At 38.5% G+C, this 19,180-nt stretch overlaps 1 protein-coding gene across 1 annotated transcript; it reads left to right on the forward strand.

The window, feature by feature from the left end:
• The first annotated feature begins 6,406 nt into the window (after positions 1-6,406).
• On the forward strand, positions 6,407-9,573 carry LOC117657105 (vomeronasal type-2 receptor 26-like). Its single transcript, XM_087893583.1, has 3 exons — positions 6,407-6,579; positions 7,685-7,976; positions 8,692-9,573. The coding sequence occupies exons 1-3, from the start codon at positions 6,407-6,409 to the stop codon at positions 9,571-9,573; spliced, it is 1,347 nt and encodes a 448-aa protein (XP_087749709.1).
• The last annotated feature ends 9,607 nt before the right edge of the window (positions 9,574-19,180 follow it).

The raw sequence follows: 19,180 nt of genomic DNA on the forward strand, positions 1-19,180 counted from the left end.
TTTCCTTGTTTCTCTTATTCTTCTTGGTATTTGTTTTAATGTAATTATTTCTTTTCCCTTATATATAATTGGTTTTTCTCTCATTTTTTTGTATATTTCCTCTTTTACCAACTTCCTTACAAATCTAATATGAACCTCTTTTGGTAACCTGTTTCTTCGGGCGTAATTTGTGAATACTCTATAAATTTCATCAATTTCCTTATTAATTTCTTCTTTATTCTTTAACGTTGCTTCAGCCAGAATTCCCACCATTACATCTCTCAAATCTTCCTCTCTGTTTTCCACTATATTTTGAAATCTTAGGTAAAATAACGCCTTTTCCATTTCTAAAAATGAAATTGAATCTTCCAGTTCTTTGTTTATTGTTGTTTGAGCACATTCTGACTCTTCTATCTTTTTTTCTACTTTGCCCATCTTATCTTCAATATTTTGGATCCTTTGTTCATTTTTAGCAATATTTTGTTGAATTTTCTCTATCTTATTATCCATTTTTTTAAGATTATCTTTAATTTCACCTATGTCCATTTTCAAATCCTCATGGTTTTTCCTACTTTCTTGATGGTTATCAGCAATTGATTCCTGTGTTTTGTTCATAGTCTCTTGTATCATTGATAATACTGAGTGAATGTTTTTGATGTTAATTGATTGAGGAGATTTCTCTTTTTCTGAAAGTAACATTGTGTCTATTGTTTTCTGTTGTGTTGATGACGTAATAGACATTGCTTGGTTGGCTATTGCCTTTTTACCTGGTTTTGTCATTATTAATAAGCCAGTAGTTGTCGTCTTAATTTTCTAATTTAATAATTCCCAAATTTTCACGCACTGTCTATAGCATATAGTAAGATTTTCCTTCTGATAATTACAGAAGCCAATATCACTTGTTTAGTTTTCAAATACAGTCAAATTTCAAACTATAATATCATTATATGAGGGATTAATTAAATTTAAATAAGGAGCAGGGATAAAATATGATATCTCAGCAAGTCATATTTCAGTTTCTAAACTAAATATTCTATTTAAATATATTATTAATTCTAATAAGTTCTATTAAATCCTTAGTTATATCTCTAATAAATTTTATCAATTTTAATAAATTTATTCTTATTTAAATCAATATATATCAATATTAATAATCAATTTTCAATTCATTCTTTTAACACCATATCAATTTTTAAATTAATATTAAATTGTGTCACATAAAAAAACTATTAGAATAGAAAAACAAGATAAAACAGAAATAAGAAAAAACAGATATGCTATGTGTTATATTATTATATCTATTCAAAACTTATATATTCCAACTTTTCTTACTTATATTAGAAAGTATATATTTAACATTTAAGCTTAAGTAATCCTAAACCTTATGCTATTTGGGCTATAATATTATATACTATATTCTATATTAAAACATTAAGTATTACATAAATAAACAAATAAATAGATAAAAGTACTTAAAAGTACTTAAAATATTATTAAAATAATTCAATTAAAATAATTCAAATAAATTAAGTCTTTCAAACAATAAAATAAATTTCTTTCGTTATATTAGGTTCCAGAATATATTAAAAAGTATATATTTAACATTTAAACTTAAGTAATCCTAAACCTTATGCTATTTGGGCTATAATATTATATACTATATTCTATATTAAAACATTAAGTATTACATAAATAAACAAACAAATAGATAAAAGTACTTAAAAGTACTTAAAATATTATTAAAATAATTCAATTAAAATAATTCAAATAAATTAAGTCTTTCAAACAATAAAATAAATTTCTTTCGTTGTATTAGGTTCCAGAATTGAAGTCTTTGCAATCCTCACTTGGTTTTGTGTCTTTTCAGTCGTCTAGTTTGTAATTGTTTCCAAAGTCCTTCAATTTGCCTTCTGAAAATATTTTAAACACCTCTTCCAGAGCCTCAATGTTTTTTATTTATTTGCAAGTTAATACTCTAATATAGTTACAGTATCTGTTCACTGAAGCTCTGCCACCGTTACAAAGTTTTTAAATCCCTCACAGTCACTCCGGAAACTAGATACTGTTTCTTCTTCGTCTCTTCTTTATTGTCTCCGCACCACCTTCTTTTTTTTTAAAATAAGTCCAACACTTGGATCTGTATTTCTTTCCCCAAATGAATAATCTTTGTCTATTTCCCAATTTCTGTCTGGTAAATCTATAACTATGTGTTTTATTTCCAATCCACACCTCTCCGTTGCACTTCCTCAAAATCGCCTCAGCTCCGTTGCCTGTCAGTTTCGCCCCCTCACACTTCAATTAGCCTCGTTAACTCACTCCGTTATATTTTCACTCCGTTTCTTCTTAACAATTCTGCTTTGCCGATCAGTTTCTCTTTTTAGTTATGTATCCGATGTTTTAAATATTTAAATGTTTCAGAATAAGAGTAATTAGTTATTCTTATTGATGCTGTTTGCTCAATCCTCGCTTCCCTTTTTTAAAAGCAACCGTCAGCGTTCTGGCCAACCGACAAGAGGTTGGTTTTTTTCCGGGCTGAATTAAGGGACTTTCCTTGAACCTTCGGGGCAAGTTTTTATACTCCCGAGGTCCTCAGGATTTTCCCTTTTATCTATTGACCTCTTCGTGGTCAATAGAGCTAAAAAAATTCAGCTTTCAGACCGAAAATTGGGACCTAGGAACGGAGCGCTGTCCCCTCGGTTCCTATCACGCTGACGTCACCCTATCTTGGCTGATTCTGATGGGATTTGTATGTTTGCTTTTGGTATGATAGTATTTAATAAAGATTATACCCATAGCAATAAAAACTAGTAGAAACTGAAAAAAGAAGAAAAAGAAAGACTGGAAGTTAAGAAAAGAAAAAAATGAGAGAGATAAAAAAGAAAAGTAATAATTTTCATTACAAATATAATTTTAGAAATTTATTAGCCCTTCTTAAAATACAACAAATTACCTCTTCTTCCCATGTCCTATTTCTTATGTAGAAATAAGTAGGTAAAACTTTGTTGTTAGGGTCCTGTTGTCAGTAAAAGTCCATTAAAGGTTACTAGGGATGGAGCATCCCTATTTTAATTTTGATCAAATAAATCAATTTTATATTCATTCATTTTATGTGTAACAATCTTAACTTTTCATACATTCAAATAATTTTTTGAACTTTATTTCCTTTTATTTTTTCTTTGTCTCTTGTCACAAGATTATTCTAATATTTAGCAAGTCTCTTTTGAAACCGCAAAAAAAGAAAATTATCCAGGTCACACTCAGTTGTATTTATATCCATTTTAATTTTTTCTTTTCCAGCTAAAACACAATAAAATACAAGTGATTAAAATCAATGGACAGGCATTAAAATGGAAATTAATAAAAACAATTTACTTAATTCTAGTTTTTAATTTTTAGATAATTTAGCACAATTGCAATAGAGCTCCCTCACTCTCTTCTAAGATAAGTTCTTGCAGTAATTGTATAGGTTAGTAATTTGACAGTCTGCACTGAACTTGAAAGATTTCTCACCACTAACAAAAGGCAAATCTTCACCATACCCTTAAACTAATCCTATCAATTGATTATGCTGAATTGCCTCCAAAGCAGTTGGGCTTTTTGGGTAAGATACTTTGCCAGTGTTTTTCAAGACACTAAAGTTTGATCCATACCTCAGTTTGCAATGTCCTTTCATTTGACAAATGTGCTACCTTTCCAACTTTTTGCTTCAAAACAACATTTTTTCAGTTGTTTTCTTCATCTTCTTTCAGAGCATATACTGTTTACATATACATATAGATATTGATATAGGCTCACATCTACAATGTTATATAATACAAAGTTAAATTGAATATATATGTACAAAGCTAAGGATATAAAGATAGAAACCAGCAGCTTTAAAAATGTTTTGGAAAAAGTGGTGAATTATGTAATTATGCCTCCAAATTTAGGACAGAACTAAAGTTTTCATAGGGTAATATTATTTGGAATTATATACAGTAGTACATGGATTATGATAACCAGATAATGTAAATGCCTTCTCTGTAAGCTTATTATGGACAAAAGACTGATGTTTTAGCACTGGAAAGATACATATGACTTGATTTATTCAATAGATTGAAGATCTGATTGCACTTTTTGCCACTTATGATTATAGATTATAGATCTATACCTATAGATTAAACTCTGTATGAAAAATATAATGAAATATGGACTTTATACAATATACTGCTGATTAAAAACAAACAAAAATAAAAATGATAGTCATATAAATGTATTAAAAAACATACATACTTGAATAATATTTTCATTGTATTTGCACCATTATTATCTTTGTGTTTTATTCTTTTCCTTTTTTGCTATAAATCAGAAAGCAATAAAACGAAATAAATGCAAATTTAAAAAAAATAAATTTAGAATAAAATAAATAAAGCAAAAACCTTTCCTGTATTTCCTCAGCTGTTTCTCAAGAAAATGTGTTGAAGTTATCATTTTACAGAAGGTCTTGTTCACTGGTATAGTGATTATAACTGAACTGCCATGCAGAGTGCACTTAATTCAAAACTCACTAGAAACCTGAAACTAAAGAAGTATTTTTCTTTCCCTGATTTTTCTTATTTTTTTTCATTTATGAGTGTATAAACCAGGGATGGGTTCTACTTACCTTTACTACCGGTTCACAACGGGATGAAAACAAAAGCATCTGACAATGAGGCAACTCAGCTGGGATCGCCAGAGCCTTTTAAAAGCATTTACAACCTCTTTGGCCAAAGAAAAAATGCTTTTAAAAGTAAAAAAAAAAAAGCTTCTGATGATCGTGTGGCTCAGCTGGGCATGTAGGGTGGGCAGGGATTTTTGCTACTGGTTCTCCGAACCACCCGCTGTCATCGCTACTGGATCGGGCGATCCGGTCTGAATCAGGAGTATTTCATCCCTGCCCATGCCCCATTTTGGCTGCCAGAGGCACCTCGGGCCAGTCCTTTTCTATTTCCAGGATCCAGCCCGTGAGCCTTGAGTTTGACACCCCAAGTCTAGGGTCTTCTGCTTGGACTTAGATGACCTACAAGTTGCCTTCCAGCTTTGTTATTCTATTCTGTTCTAATTAGAAGCCCTAGGAAGACACTGTTTCAGGTAATTGCATCTTGCTCTTTTAGATTTTGCCAATGATTTATCCAGGATCTATTTGGGGTTACTGCTAAACTACCAAAGCACCTTCTGGAAATAATTTGAATTCATTTAGTGCTGAGTAGTCTAGTATTTAAGTCCCTTTATACCATGTAAGTTTAGCTATCAATCACCTTCTCAAATATATGATATAATTTTTTATTTTATGCTAACCTAGGGAACTATAATTGTTTAAGATAGATTAATATATTAATATCTGACAGGAATACTAAAAAATAGTAATATTGATTTTTGTGAATTGTTTTTCCCCTCTTTTACAGAAATTTATTTATACTATTGGTTATTGTAAAATTTTGGAAATAAAAGTTGCTATCAGTTGCCTCTGAATCGTGATATAATTTGATCATGGCAATGGGGTGATGGAAATATCTCCATGTCTAGAACATGTAATACCTGACCAGATATAAAAATGAGGTGTTTTTTAATTGCCTGTTCATGTAGAACCAGAGTTTATTTGACACCAGCCCTCAGAATTAACCAGCAGAATAATACTATCCCTGTGCATCACTTTCAAACTATTGTCAGAGCTTTCCAATCCATATAAGATTTTTTGCCATGACCTTACAGAATGAAAGAAAGACACACATCTACCAGAAGAAGGAGAAGGAACAGGAGGAGAAGGAAAAAACGGGCAAGGATAGTCTACGTTTATAAATATTATATCTACAATCATATAGGTATTTTAGTTATTTAAAACTGCTGACCTGAATGTTTGCACATTTTCTATGTGTCTTTATTCTTTCAATTTTTCTCCAAGAAAGGGAAAAATAATTACTTGTAACAATGTAAATTTTAAAAAAATATTTGCCAAACCACAAAAGTATAATAAAAGATCAGAAAAGATAACAAAAAACCTAATTCTCATTCAGGATTCATCAATTTTAGGCAACGATCAAACAACTATAATTATTTCTATTGCTTTCCAGTGTCCCTGTTGATTTTATCACAACTTGTTTACAAGTATAACAGCATATCCTTATGTGGTTGTGTGTGTATGTGTGTGTGTGTGTATGTGCACACGCATGCATGTTTGTGGCGAGTATATATAAACACAGGACTAAAAATGATTTACAGATAGGTTTTGAGTCAGATTGTTCCAAACATATGCTCCTTGTGATTTAGTCATTATATTTCAATTTTCATTTAAATCTAGCTCTTCTTTTCATAGATGTAGCTATACATGCATTTGTGTTTCAGTTTAGAGGGTCAATTTGTACTTAGTATGTTGATAGTAGTAGCATTGTTTGTTCTACTGCTGCCTCGCATGACATACCAGATGAATATAAAGTGTCGAATTGTGGATCACCATCCTATTTTTCACACGTATCTTCAGCCAGGGGATCTTCTCCTTGCTGGCCTTGTTTGTCACACTTTCTTTGTCTCCAGCCCAAAAACTTTTGATAAACCACCACCTCCAACATACTTTGAAAAGTACCAGTAAGGAATTGGGTTTGCTTTCAGTATATCTTTGCATAGATTATATGCAGCAGAGCAATTTTATTGATATGATTTATTGCACCAAGGGATATAGTATGTTCTTCTGCTAGAAATCCAATAATATTGCAAATCTGATTTTGCTGCCCTGCTTCTCCAAGGAAATATTAATTAAATAGAAAGTGTTTAAGATATTTTAATGAAGTGAAAATATTGATTAATGTTTAGTTACATTTGAAAACAGTTTAGTAAGATTACTAAAGATAACTAGAAAAATACATAAAAGAGCAATATGCATAATTAACTTCTTACTAAGGAATGAATTTTCATTCATTTATACCAAGATTCTTTTAATTCAACAGTTGTTTCAAATTAGAATTCTACTCTGTACAATTGTTTTTGAATTTATCCCTCTGGAGGAATCTGAAAGATGTAGCAATCTTAAATCAATCAGAAAAAGTCTTTATATACAAATATGCATAAGGTAAAAAAGCAATGTAAATTTTATGAAAATCTAGTTCAGCTTCCAGAGATTTCACATAAGTTTGATATAACTTTCTTGGCAGAAAGTTACCTGAAAGTAGCCTTTTAAGGTGATTGGACAAAATCAGCCAGTGTTCTGAATAGAGACATATCAACAGATACATTTATGAATTCTAAAATCAACCTGGGAGTGAAAGAACAGAAGCTTGCATATTATAAAATGTTAAATTTTCCTTTGTTCTAAAAATAGCCTGCTGTAAATAGTAACCTTGTGGAGTAAATCTCACCCTTTAGCTTGCTGCGGGCCATCATGCTGAGGTAACTTTTAAAAATTTTATATCAAGCATGACTCCTAAACTACTACGTAGAACTCATCTTTATGGCAGAGAATCTTGTTTCTTCCAAAAAAGATAAATACTTAATTTGTCCTTACTCTAGAAATTTCACATACATTTTATGTAATTTTGTTAAAAACTACATAGATGAGGTCCATCCCTGTCTTCCTCTAACTGATATATTATCTTTTGGGTGATTGTCAATTTTTGTACCAAGTATGCCTCTTAAACTATGGCATATTTTTTTTTAAACTGAATTAGTCTGACACATAATGGAAATCCCACTGTAGGGTTATGACTCAAAACTACCAGCATATTCTGGCCTTGGACTTTGCAATAAAGAAAATAAATGAAGATCCCCAGCTCTTACCCAACATGACCCTCGGATTCCATATCTATGACAGCCATATCAATACCAGGTGGGCCTTTCGTTCTGCAATGCAACTTATTTCTCCAAAGAAGCAATTTCTTCCCAATTACCATTGTGATAGTAAAGACAATCTTATTGCAATCATAGAAGGACTTGGCATTGAATCTTCCTATCAGATCCCAAATATTTTTAGCATCTACAAAATTCCTCAGGTAGGACATATGTATAGATTATATGCATTTAGAAGTGATCCGATTATCTTTTTTTCTTATCAGATATTGATCCATTCTCTAGACAGATTTGGATTTATTTCCTGTAATCGTATCAAATTTATTGGTGTGGCAACATAGCTCCTCTGAGAAATATCAGCCCAGACTATTCCAGTATTAAAAAGTTTTTCAGTGCTGCTAGTATAGCTGAAAATTTAGAAGTTAAAGAAGAGGAGACTTCATAACATTTAAAATGATACTTTATGAAATACTATCAAATCTTTATACTTCTTGGGAAAGATAAATTCTTAGAACAAGGTACTTTTTTACCCAAAAGAATTTTCAATATTTTTAGAAAATACTCTTTAGCATATTAACAAAATTGGTTCTAACAAAAAGATAAACTCTACAGTTTTAAGTACTGATCGATACGCACTGCAGAATTTTAAATAACGAATAGAGAACAGAACATTGTGTTCTAGTCCATTGTTAGCCCTGGAAGCTATCTAGATGAGATTTGACTAGTCACTGCCTTTCTGTCTAATTTATTTAAGCATTCTTTCTAGGGGGGGAAATGGAGGAGAAAGCACTATAGATATTTCCCTTGAACTCCTCAATGAAATATGAAACAATAAAAAAAGAATAAGCAGATGTACACATTAATTTTGTTCCATTCCATTTCATTCTTTGCCTCTTCTCCAATTACCAATCTTTTTAGCTCTCCTATGGCTCTGCTCCATTGACAATGGATCATACCCAAACCTCTTACTTCTACCAAATGGTTCCAAATGAAGCTCATCAATACAGGGAGATTCTCAAATTACTTCTCTATTTCAGGTGGACCTGGGTTGGATTTTTCACTGCAAATGGAATAAATTCTGAATGGATATTTCAAATTATGGTTCCAGAATTTATTACTTGTGGCATTTGCTTTGCTTTTATAGATACAGTCTACAATATAGGAATGAAAAGTGAATATGGGAATATTAAAAAATGGAAATTTAAAGTATGGAATAGAATTATGACCAGCACAGCTAATATATTTCTTCTCTTTGGTGATATTCGCACTCCAGCATTTTTGGATAGGTTGTTACGTCTAGGAAAGGATACTGAAAGAACAAACAAGATCAATGGTAAAGTGTGGATTTTGACTGCTCAGCTAGAACTTAAATTCTATAGTAATAAACGGGGTCAAACAACTGCTGAACTAATCTACCATGGTGCTTTATCCTTGGCTATCCATTCCAGTAGACTACAAGGATTTCAAGAATTTATTCAGGGCAGAAAGCCTTCCAATGTGAAAGAAGATTTTTTAATGAGGGACTTTTGGTCTTCTGCTTTTGGCTGCAACTTCCCCAACTGGATTCTGAACCGTAGATATAGAAATCTCTGCAGTGGACTGGAGAACTTGGAGAACATTTCTGAAAACCTTTTAGAGAAAACCATTACTGGGCATAGCTACAGCATCTATAATGCTGTCTTTGCTGTGGCTCATGCTTTGTATGCCATGTATTCCTCCAGATTCAAGTACAAAAAGATGGTGGAAAAGAAAAAATGGACATCTCTGACTCAGCAGTCGTGGGAGGTAATGTATATTTGAAAGGCCTACTGGTTCTTTATTCTCAGTGGTGGGGCTAATACCATAAAATCATACTAGTAATTCTTTAAGTAAACTATAGTGGGCAAACCTGTTAGTAGGAATCCATGTATTAGTATAATGTTTCTTATAACACGGTGGCTATATGAATTTGATCAATATTTATTAAACTTATTACTCTTATTATTGTGTAACAAACAATTCTACAAAATTTTGCATAAGACGCAATTGTTTTTATTAAGATCACAATCCATTCTTTGACATAAAATGCTTGGATGACCTATTTAAAATGTTGTTACATGATTAATGTTATATAAGATGTAATTTTCTTTTCTTTAAAAAACAAAATTTGTAATATCTTCTCTTTTCATGCTTGATATAATGTTAAATGGTTTACTCATAATTATTTCCTATTGAGTTAAATAGAACTTAATCCTAAGTAAATAGTAGTTCAATTCAATTTAATATAGTTAGTTCAAGGAAAGTACCTACTCAGTTAATTTGAAATTTAAAATTTGTTCCAGAATAATTCATTGGTATTCAGGAAACATGTTCACTTAAATATTTCTAATCATTCATAGCATTACTGACTTTTCCAATAAACTTGAATTCATGACATGGCCAAAGTAAATCAGGCATAGTCTTATGATTTCAGCTTCTAGTGATGTGTATGGGTGTCAGGTATGCTTCCTTCAAATTCCAGGAAAGAATGACCCAAACTCCATTTTTATAGAGATTAGTACTTTTACTGAAAATGAAGCGATCGCTACCCAGGTAAAGCTGGGACTAAGCAAAATGCGTGAAATTGCATCTAGAAAGCATCTTTCCCCCCCCTGTCCATTGTCCATCATCCAATCCACAGGTCTCCCAAAGGTCAGGTGGAATCACGTCTGGCAGTGTCATCCATCAGGAATGTAATGATGGTTGGTCTGACTGCTCCTTTGGAGAATCACTTTCGTTTCTTAGAAAACTCCTCCTGTTTCCTTCGCTCCCTTCGCTCCCCTAACTGTTTCCCACCCGTTTCTTATGGCAGCTGAAGCAGTAAAAGCGGAGACTGACATTCGGCCCCTCTGCAGAAAAGACGTTAGTCCTAGAATAGAAAAGAAGAAGAAAAAAAAGGGAAAACAAAATATATACAGGAATTAGGGTTTTTCTGGGTATTTGGTGTAGAATTGCTGTACTTTCTTTGGGGCCCGCACATCCCGTTTATTCACCCATTCAGCTTGAGACAAAGGGAAATGTTTCCAGGCCACCAAATATTGCACTTTACCATGGTGTTTCCTAGAGTCTAAGATTTCCTTAACCTCAAAATGTTGCTCCCCCTCTATGAGTATGGGAACTGGAGGGGAGCTTTGGGTCCATCTTAGAGGAGACGAGTGTTCAGGCTTAAACAAGCTAACATGAAATACGGGGTGTATTCGTCTCAACATTTTTGGCAACTCTAATTCAACTGTTACTGGATTAATCAATCTAATCACACGAAAAGGACCCACATACTTGGGATCAAGTTTTTTAGACTTTTGGGAAGTTTGTAAGTACTGAGTGGAGAGGTAAACCTTTATACACGTGTGCTGGGGACCTTTTCTTATCGGCCTGGGCCTTATGGGCTCGGTGCGCCTCATCTAACGCTTTTTGAGTTACTGCCCAAGTGCTCCTCAATTGTTCAATCCAGTCAATCAAGGATGGGTTCTGGGGATCATCTTGAGGTAGTTCGGGGATCGGTACAAAATCTTGGCCCGATGCTACTTTAAACAGAGTGAAACCGGTGCTACTGTGTATGGAATTATTATATGCCACTTCTGCAAATGGCAGTAAATCCACTCAATTATCTTGTTGATAATTTACGTAACATCTCATGTATTGTTCTAAAATCCCATTGGGCCTTTCACAAGCCCCATTTGTTTGGGGGTGGTGACTGGAACTTAGTCCCTGGGCAGAGCCTATCAACTTCAAAAATTCCTTCCAGAAATTGGAAGTAAATTGTACACCCCTGTCTGAAATTATTCTCTTTGGAGCTCCATGTAATCGGTAAATTTGATAAATAAACGGTTTGGCAAGGGTTTTTGCTGAAGGGATCTTTGAACAAGGGATGAAATGCACTTGTTTTGAAAACAAATCCGTCATCACTCAAATGACAGTACACCCTTCACTCTCTGGTAGGTCCACAATAAAATCCATGGATATTTCTTTCCATGGAGCATTCGGTCTAGCCACACTTTGAAGTAATCCAGGTGGCTTCCGTGGAGGTCTTTTAGCCAAGGCACACACTGGACAGCTAGCCACATATGCCTCTATGTCCTTTTTGAGCACAGGCCACCAAAACTGTCTCTTAACAAGGTGTAGAGTTTTAACAAATGCAAAGTGTCCCGCTGTCTTAGCGTCATGGGCATACTGTAATACTGTTGGTCTTAAACTGGCAGGAACATACAATTTTGCCCCAATCCATGCTAGTCGATCATGGAGTGTACATTCATTCGAGTGGTTGTGAAACCACTCGTCAGTTTTCAGGGCTTCTCGTAATTTGAGAACCAAATCTTCCGAGAGCTCTGGCTCAACCTTTCCCTGTGCTCTGGTAGTAACTGGTGCTGCCAATTGTGTCGAAGGGATAATAGGCTGAACCACCTCCTTCTTGATGCTGTTGTACTGAGGCAATCTGGACAGTGCGTCTGCCATGAAGTTCTTTCCACCAGGAAGGTAGCGTAGGGTAAAATTGAAATGATTGAAATGTTGGGCCCAACAAATTTGTTTTGGGGACAGTTTACGTGGTGTTTTTAACGCCTCCAAGTTTTTGTGATCAGTCCAAACCTCGAAAGGGTGTTTCGCTCCTTCTAAAAAATGTCTCCATGTTAACAGCGCCCATCTCACTGCAAAAGCCTCCTTCTCCCATATGGCCCATCTCCTTTCTGTTTCTGATAGTTTACGGGACGTGTAGGCACAAGGCTGCAGCTCCCCTTTTGCATTTTTTTGCAAGAGTATTGCTCCTACAGCTACGTCGCTCGCGTCAGCCTGTACTACAAATGGCTGTTCCATGTCGGGGTGTTTGAGTACTGGTTCAGCCGCAAACAGCTGTTTTAACTTTTCGAATGCGGCTTGACAGTCCATAGTCCATTCAAGTGGTTTTGATGGTCTTGGTTTTACTTCACCTTTTGTTTTCAGAAGATTTGTAATTGGCAGCGTGATTTTGGCAAACGAGGGGATGAACTGTCTATAAAAGTTAGCAAACCCCAGGAAACTCTGTAGTTGTTTGCGAGTGCATGGCGCGGCCAGTGGTGGGATTCAATTTTTTTAACAACCGGTTCTGTGGGCGTGGCTTAGTTGGGGGTGTGGCTTGGTGGTCATGTGACTGGGTGGGTGTGGCTAGCTGGTCATGTGACTGGGTAGGCGTGGCTAGCTGATCATGTGACGGGGTGGGCGTGCCTATGTGCATAGGGACTACTCAGAAGGCTGAAAAAAGTCATTTCTGACTGATCCTCGCACTTTTGACCAGTCCTCGCACTTATGACCATCCTCACATTTATACTCATTGCGGCATTCTTAACAACCGTGTCAATCATTTCACCACTACTTCTCTTCACCATGGTGACAAGATAGGACGCAAAACATAAAATGTGAGGACAGTCATAAGTTCAAGGACTGGTCAAAAGTGCGAGGACCGGTGAAAAATAACTTTTTCAGCCCTCTGAGTAGTCCCTATGCACATAGGGACTACTCAGAGGGCTGAAAAAAGTGATTTCTGCAAGGTCCTCACACTTTTGACCGGTCATCATTTATCTTCTAGTCCAGAGATCTCCAACCTTGGCAACTTTAAGCCTGGCAGACTTCAACTCCCAGAATTCCCCAGCCAGCTATGTTGGCTAGAGAATTCTGGGAGTTGAAGTCCACAAGTCTTAAAGCTGCCAAGTTTGAAGACCTCTGAGCTAGGGCTTTGGGGCCACCTTTTGGGGAGGGGGTCCCTTTTGGGGAGAGACCCCCTGCCTCTCAGGAAGCATCAGGCCCAGGCAGAGAAAATTGCCAAGGTTGGAGATCTCTGGACTAGATGACCTCCAAAGGTCCCTTCCAACTCTGTAATTCTGGTATTGGCAAGCAAGCACAATTAAGCTACTTAAATCCTCCAGAGCAGGGGTCCCCAACATTTTGGACCTCAGGGACCACCAAGTTCATAATTTTAAATTTCATGGACCACTAATACGAATCGAGCGCGTCACTTGCTGAAGCACCTGGACTCCCAGTGACGGGATAGGGTCCTTCAGGCACTCTCCCTCCCTCTTTTTCTCTCTCTCCCCCCTCTTTCTCTCTCCCCCCTTTCTCTCTCTCCCCCCTTTCTCTCTCTCTCTCTCCTCTTTTCTCTCCCAGTCTTTCCCTCTCATTCTCTTTCTCTCTCCCCCTCTTTCTCTCTCTCTCCCCCTCTCTCTCCCACTCTTTCCCTCTCATTCTCTTTCTCTCCCCCCTTTCTCTCCCTCTCTCCCCCACTCTCTCTCTCATTTTCTTTCTCTCCCCCCTTCTCTGTCTCCCCCACTCTTTCTCCTCCTTTCTCTTTCTCTCCCCCTTTCTCTCATTCTCTTTCTCTCTCCCCCCCTCTTTCTCTTTCTCTCTCTCTCCCCCATTCTCTCTCTCTCAATCTCTTGCAGGGGGCCGATCTGGTGTCTGCAACGGAGAGCAAAAAAACCACCTCGGTATATTTGCGGCGCGTTTCCTACCGACTCGGAGCGGTAAAAAGCGTCTGGTTTGGAGAGCAGCCGGATTTTGCTCTCCATTACTCTCTCGGCCCCCTGCAAGCTCTCATCTCTCAAGAAGCCCAACCAAAGTTTCCCGCGCCACTTCAGGGAGCGCTCTTCGAGAGACGAGAGCTTGCAGGGGGCTGAGAGAGCAATGGAGAGCAAAATCCGGCTGCTCCCCGAACCAGACGCTGTTTACCGCCCCGAGTCCCAAGCGACAGGAGATGAGGGCTGCCTTGTCCCTCAAATATGCCGGATTTTGCTCTCCATTGCAGACACCAGATCGTAATGCACCACCTGCAAAAATGCGAAAATTTCCAAACGTAGCCCTGCCCTCTTACAGCTCTCCTGATGTTCAACTGTTGTCTTTCAAGGAGGATACTTGGCAAGCTTCATGCTTGATGTCTCCCATCTTGGCAGCTTTAAGACTTGTGGACTTCAACTCCCAGAATTCTCCACAATTCCCCAGAATGGGCTAGGCAGGAGTTGAAGTCCAAACGTTGTAAAAGAGCCACAATTGTCCAGCCCTGGGTTAGGGTAGGCTGACACCGCGTGGATGGGAGGCGGGGCAGGGCAAGGGGCGGGCAAGCCAGCAATTTAACAAACGGTTCGGTGTGCTGCGGGGCCAATAAATAACAAAAAAACACCAAACCGTTTGTTAAATTGCTGGCTCGCCCGCCCCATTTATTGGCAATAAATAGTAGTGTGGAGGGGCGGGGCAAGGGGTGGGGCGAGCCAGCAATTTAACAAAGGGTTCAGCCAAAGCCCCTAGAACCCCCAGAATCCGACCACTGGGTGCGGCCCATTCCAATACTGCTCGAACCTTCTCAGGGTCCATCTCTATTCCCTCATGCGATATGCGATATCCAAGATAGTCGATTTTGTCTTGGTGGAACTCACATTTAGAAAGTTTGGCATATAGTTCAGCAGCCCTGAGTTTTTTCAAGAAAGTTCGCACCAGTTTCATATGGTCGGCCATGTTGTCAGAGTAGATAAGGATGTCATCCAAGTAGACTAGCACTCCCTTATACAGGTGCTCATGCAATACTTCGTTGATCAATTGTTTGAATACAGCAGGGGCTCCCTGTAAGCCGAAAGGAAGCACTCTGAACTGGAAACATCCCAGTGGGCAATTAAATGCTGTTTTCCATTCATCCCCCTCTTTAATTCTCACTCGGTAGTACGCCTCTCTTAAATCAAGTTTGGTGAAAAATTTTCCCGTCCCTAAGTGGGCTAACATGTCCTTCATGAGGGGAAGGGGGTAAACATTTTCCACGCAAATAGCGTTAATATTTCTATAATCAACCACCAAATGGAAGGAGCCATCTTTCTTTTCGCAGAACATCACTGGTGCCGCCACCTTGGGCTTGGCTCGTTCGATGAAACCCCATTCTAGATTTTTGTCAATAAAATTCCGCAATTCCCCTAATTCTCGAGGGGTCATGGGGTAGATTTTCGGTTTGGGAAGCTTCACCCCGGGGAGTATCTCAATGGTGCAGTCGGTAGCCCGGTGGGGAAGCAGCGTGTCTGAGGCCTTTTCACTAAAAACTTCACGGAGATCCCAATATTCCTTTGGAATTTTCTCCTGTCCCTCAATATAGTCTATTGCTACTTCCGCTCTTTCCGGGTTTGTACTGTCCTTCAGGGGTGAGATTTCCTTCTCTGGATTTGGTTTTGCAGTGCGGATGCGCAGGACCCCTGTTTTCCAATTTACCCGTGAGTTCCATTTACGAAGCCAGGGCAGTCCAAGTATGAGGGGTCTCTCCATGCCAGGGGCCACAATAAATCTGAGATTCTCTACATGATCTCCCAACTGCAATTCAAGGGGTTTAGTCATAAAACTGGCGGGGCCCCCTCCTGCAATCGATCCGTCTAACTGACAGAATGCAATAGGTCTTTTTAGCATTTTTAGTCTCAGTCCCATTTCCTCACCACCTTGGGGCTAATTATGCACCTGGTGCACCCCGAGTCTAACAGAGCTAACATTTGGGCATGGGTCCCTGTGGATGGCACCCTTACTTCTACGGGGATGAGCAGAGGGTCTTCCTTGTGACTCACCCGACCGTCGGTGTCAGAATCGGAGTCCGTCTCGCTGTCATCGTCGTTGGTCGGAGTTCCCAACTCACCCTGGTTTCGGGGAGTGAACTCAACAACTTCTCCTTTCAGGGTGGTGCCGCAGGTCTTGGCGGGTGTTTTGTCACTTTTCTTGGGCCCGGAGTCAGCCGCTTTTGGCACTGGTTTGGAGAAACATTCAGCCGCCCTTCCCACATTTGAAACAGGTGAAAGGCTTTGATTTGGGTTTGAATTCTGCTCTTCCCCCAGCCGGTTTTGGTGCTCCCTTATGGTGGAAGGAAGATGACTGATCTCCTGCACGTCCACCTCGGAGTTGGCTTCTGTTCAATTGGATCTCCACATCCTCAGCTACTATGTACCAACTCTGCAAGTCTTCGGGGAACCCCATACTTCTGCAGTCTCGGTATATATCTTCATTCAGCTCATCCTTGAAACTTTCCCACAGAGCCATTTCTGACCACCCTGTCATATAAGGTGCCAGTTCACGAAACTCTTGGATATACTCTGCTACAGGCCTCCGGCCCTGCTGGATGCCCTTCATCCTGAGTCTCGCCTTTCGTTCAGCTAAGTGGTCTTCAAACCACCTCCTAAGGGCCCCCATGAACTGGCTGTAATTTCTCAGTAAGGGGGAGTTATTATTGTGGAGGACCACCATCCATTCAGCTGCTAATCCCTCTAAGGAGTTTGTGACACTTCTCACTCGGGCAGCATCTGATACGTAGTCTTCCCCCCAGTCCTGCATGTGGTTCCACACTTGGGTCAGGAAAAATCCCAAGGTCTTCAGATTTCCATCATATTTCCCAGGTGGGAGGGAAATTTTTGGCTTTTTATATCTGCAGGGGGGGCCCTGCAAGGCTGGGGGTCCCTGGCCGGCTGCATCCCTCCCTTGAGCTGCAGAAGCCTGGGATGTTCCCTCCTCAGCTTCTTCCTCTCCCCCACAGGCTGTCTCTTCTGGCTCCCCCCTGGGGCCTTCTCCTCCCTTCTCCACAGGGAACCCAAAAGACTCACGGCTCTCCCGGCTTTTCTTGCTCTCTTTCACATCACGGAGAAGTTGCAAGGCTTGTGCTAGCATGAGGCTTTCCCTTTGCTCCTGCAGCCAGACGGCCTCTTTCTTACGAGGTCTGGAGCTCGTTACTCCCTGGGGGTCTCCCCCCCAGTCCGGCAATCTTCCTACTCCTTTCGACCATCTAGCTTCTTCAGAATCCAGCTGGAGTTTTTCCAACCATTCTGCATTCTCTCTCTCAGCTTGGAGAGTGGCTGCCATGGAAACCGCTGCCCCCATCTCTTCATCACTTTCTCGGTCTGACATAATTTGGAATTTCAGTTCCCTCGGTTTTTGTCCGGGATGACTGGGGTGAGTCCCAGCTTAATGTCAGGTATGCTTCCTTCAAATTCCAGGAAAGAATGACCCAAGCTCCATTTTTATAGAGATTAGTACTTTTACTGAAAATGAAGCGATCGCTACCCAGGTAAAGCTGGGACTAAGCAAAATATGCGAAATTGCATCTAGAAAGCATCTCCCCACCCTCTGTCCATCGTCCATCATCCAATCCACAGGTCTCCCAAAGGTCAGGTGGAATCACGTCTGGCAGCGTCATCCATCAGGAATGTAATGATGGTTGGTCTGACTGCTCCTTTGGAGAATCACTTTCGTTTCTTAGAAAACTCCTCCTGTTTCCTTCACTTCCTTCACCCCCCTAACTGTTTCCCACCCGTTTCTTATGGCAGCTGAAGCAGTAAAAGCGGAGGCTGACATTGGGTTTATATCATTTAGCACCTTTCTGCTAGTTACTGTGGCAGTCCATGGTATACACAACAATTTATACAAGCACCACAACTCAAAGACATCAATTCTTCTTTGATCAGCCATTCTTAGCAGTTAATTCTCATATCCATACATCATTATAGGGAAGACTATTGCTCTAACTAGTCTGCTTTTTATATTTATACCAATATCTCTGCTTTTCCAGATCTTACTCATGTTAATCATTGTGGTGAGGCCTAAGTTTGATTTCAGAAGTAGAAATGCAATTATGAACAATTTTAGATCCAAGAAGATAAATTCAATTTCCTCCTTGTTGATTTAAACATCTCATGTCCATTTATAGCTGTTGTCATTGTCTTTATATTTCTGATGTTAAGACTCAATCTTATTTTTTCATCTTTGTCCTTGATTTTTGACATCATTTTTCCAGGTCTTCCCTATTTTCAGCCAATAGTATTGCATCATCTGCATACCAAATTATTTATAGTTCTTCCACCAGTCTTCATTCCAACATCAAGGAGTTCCTGGTCTAATTTCCATGTGATCACTTCAGCATACAACATACATAAAAATTGTAATAAACTACATCCCAATTTAATTCCCTTATTGATTCTCAACCAAGCTCAGAATGTTTGACTTTTGATCAGTGTACAGTGATCTGATAAGACTGATCAGGTGGCTGGAGCAGCAAGATCATGTAAAGCCTCTCATAGTTTATTGGTGTTCCACTTCATTAGTTCTCAAGTACAACTTACTTTTGAGAGCCATTTACTGGATTTCTCAATGAATGGTAGATAATCTGTGCCCCATTGAGATCTCATTTCAGAGATATTTCCTTACCTAAGCAGAGAACATAATGATCATGAGTCAGCAAAAAAGCAATGAGTGTAAAATTGACTTCTGATTACCTGCTGATTTCCCCATTGAGTTTCCTTATGGGGAGCTGAGAGCATCAGAAATCTTCCTTCCTTCCTTCCTTCCTTCCTTCCTTCCTTCCTTCCTTCCTTCCTTCCTTCCTTCCTTCCTTCCTTTCTTCCTTCCTTCCTTCCTTCCTTCC

The sequence above is a fragment of the Pantherophis guttatus genome, chromosome 4, assembly GCF_059756535.1.
Source record: "Pantherophis guttatus breed Tessera chromosome 4, ASM5975653v1, whole genome shotgun sequence".
In the NCBI taxonomy this organism is placed as follows: Eukaryota; Metazoa; Chordata; class Lepidosauria; order Squamata; family Colubridae; genus Pantherophis; species Pantherophis guttatus.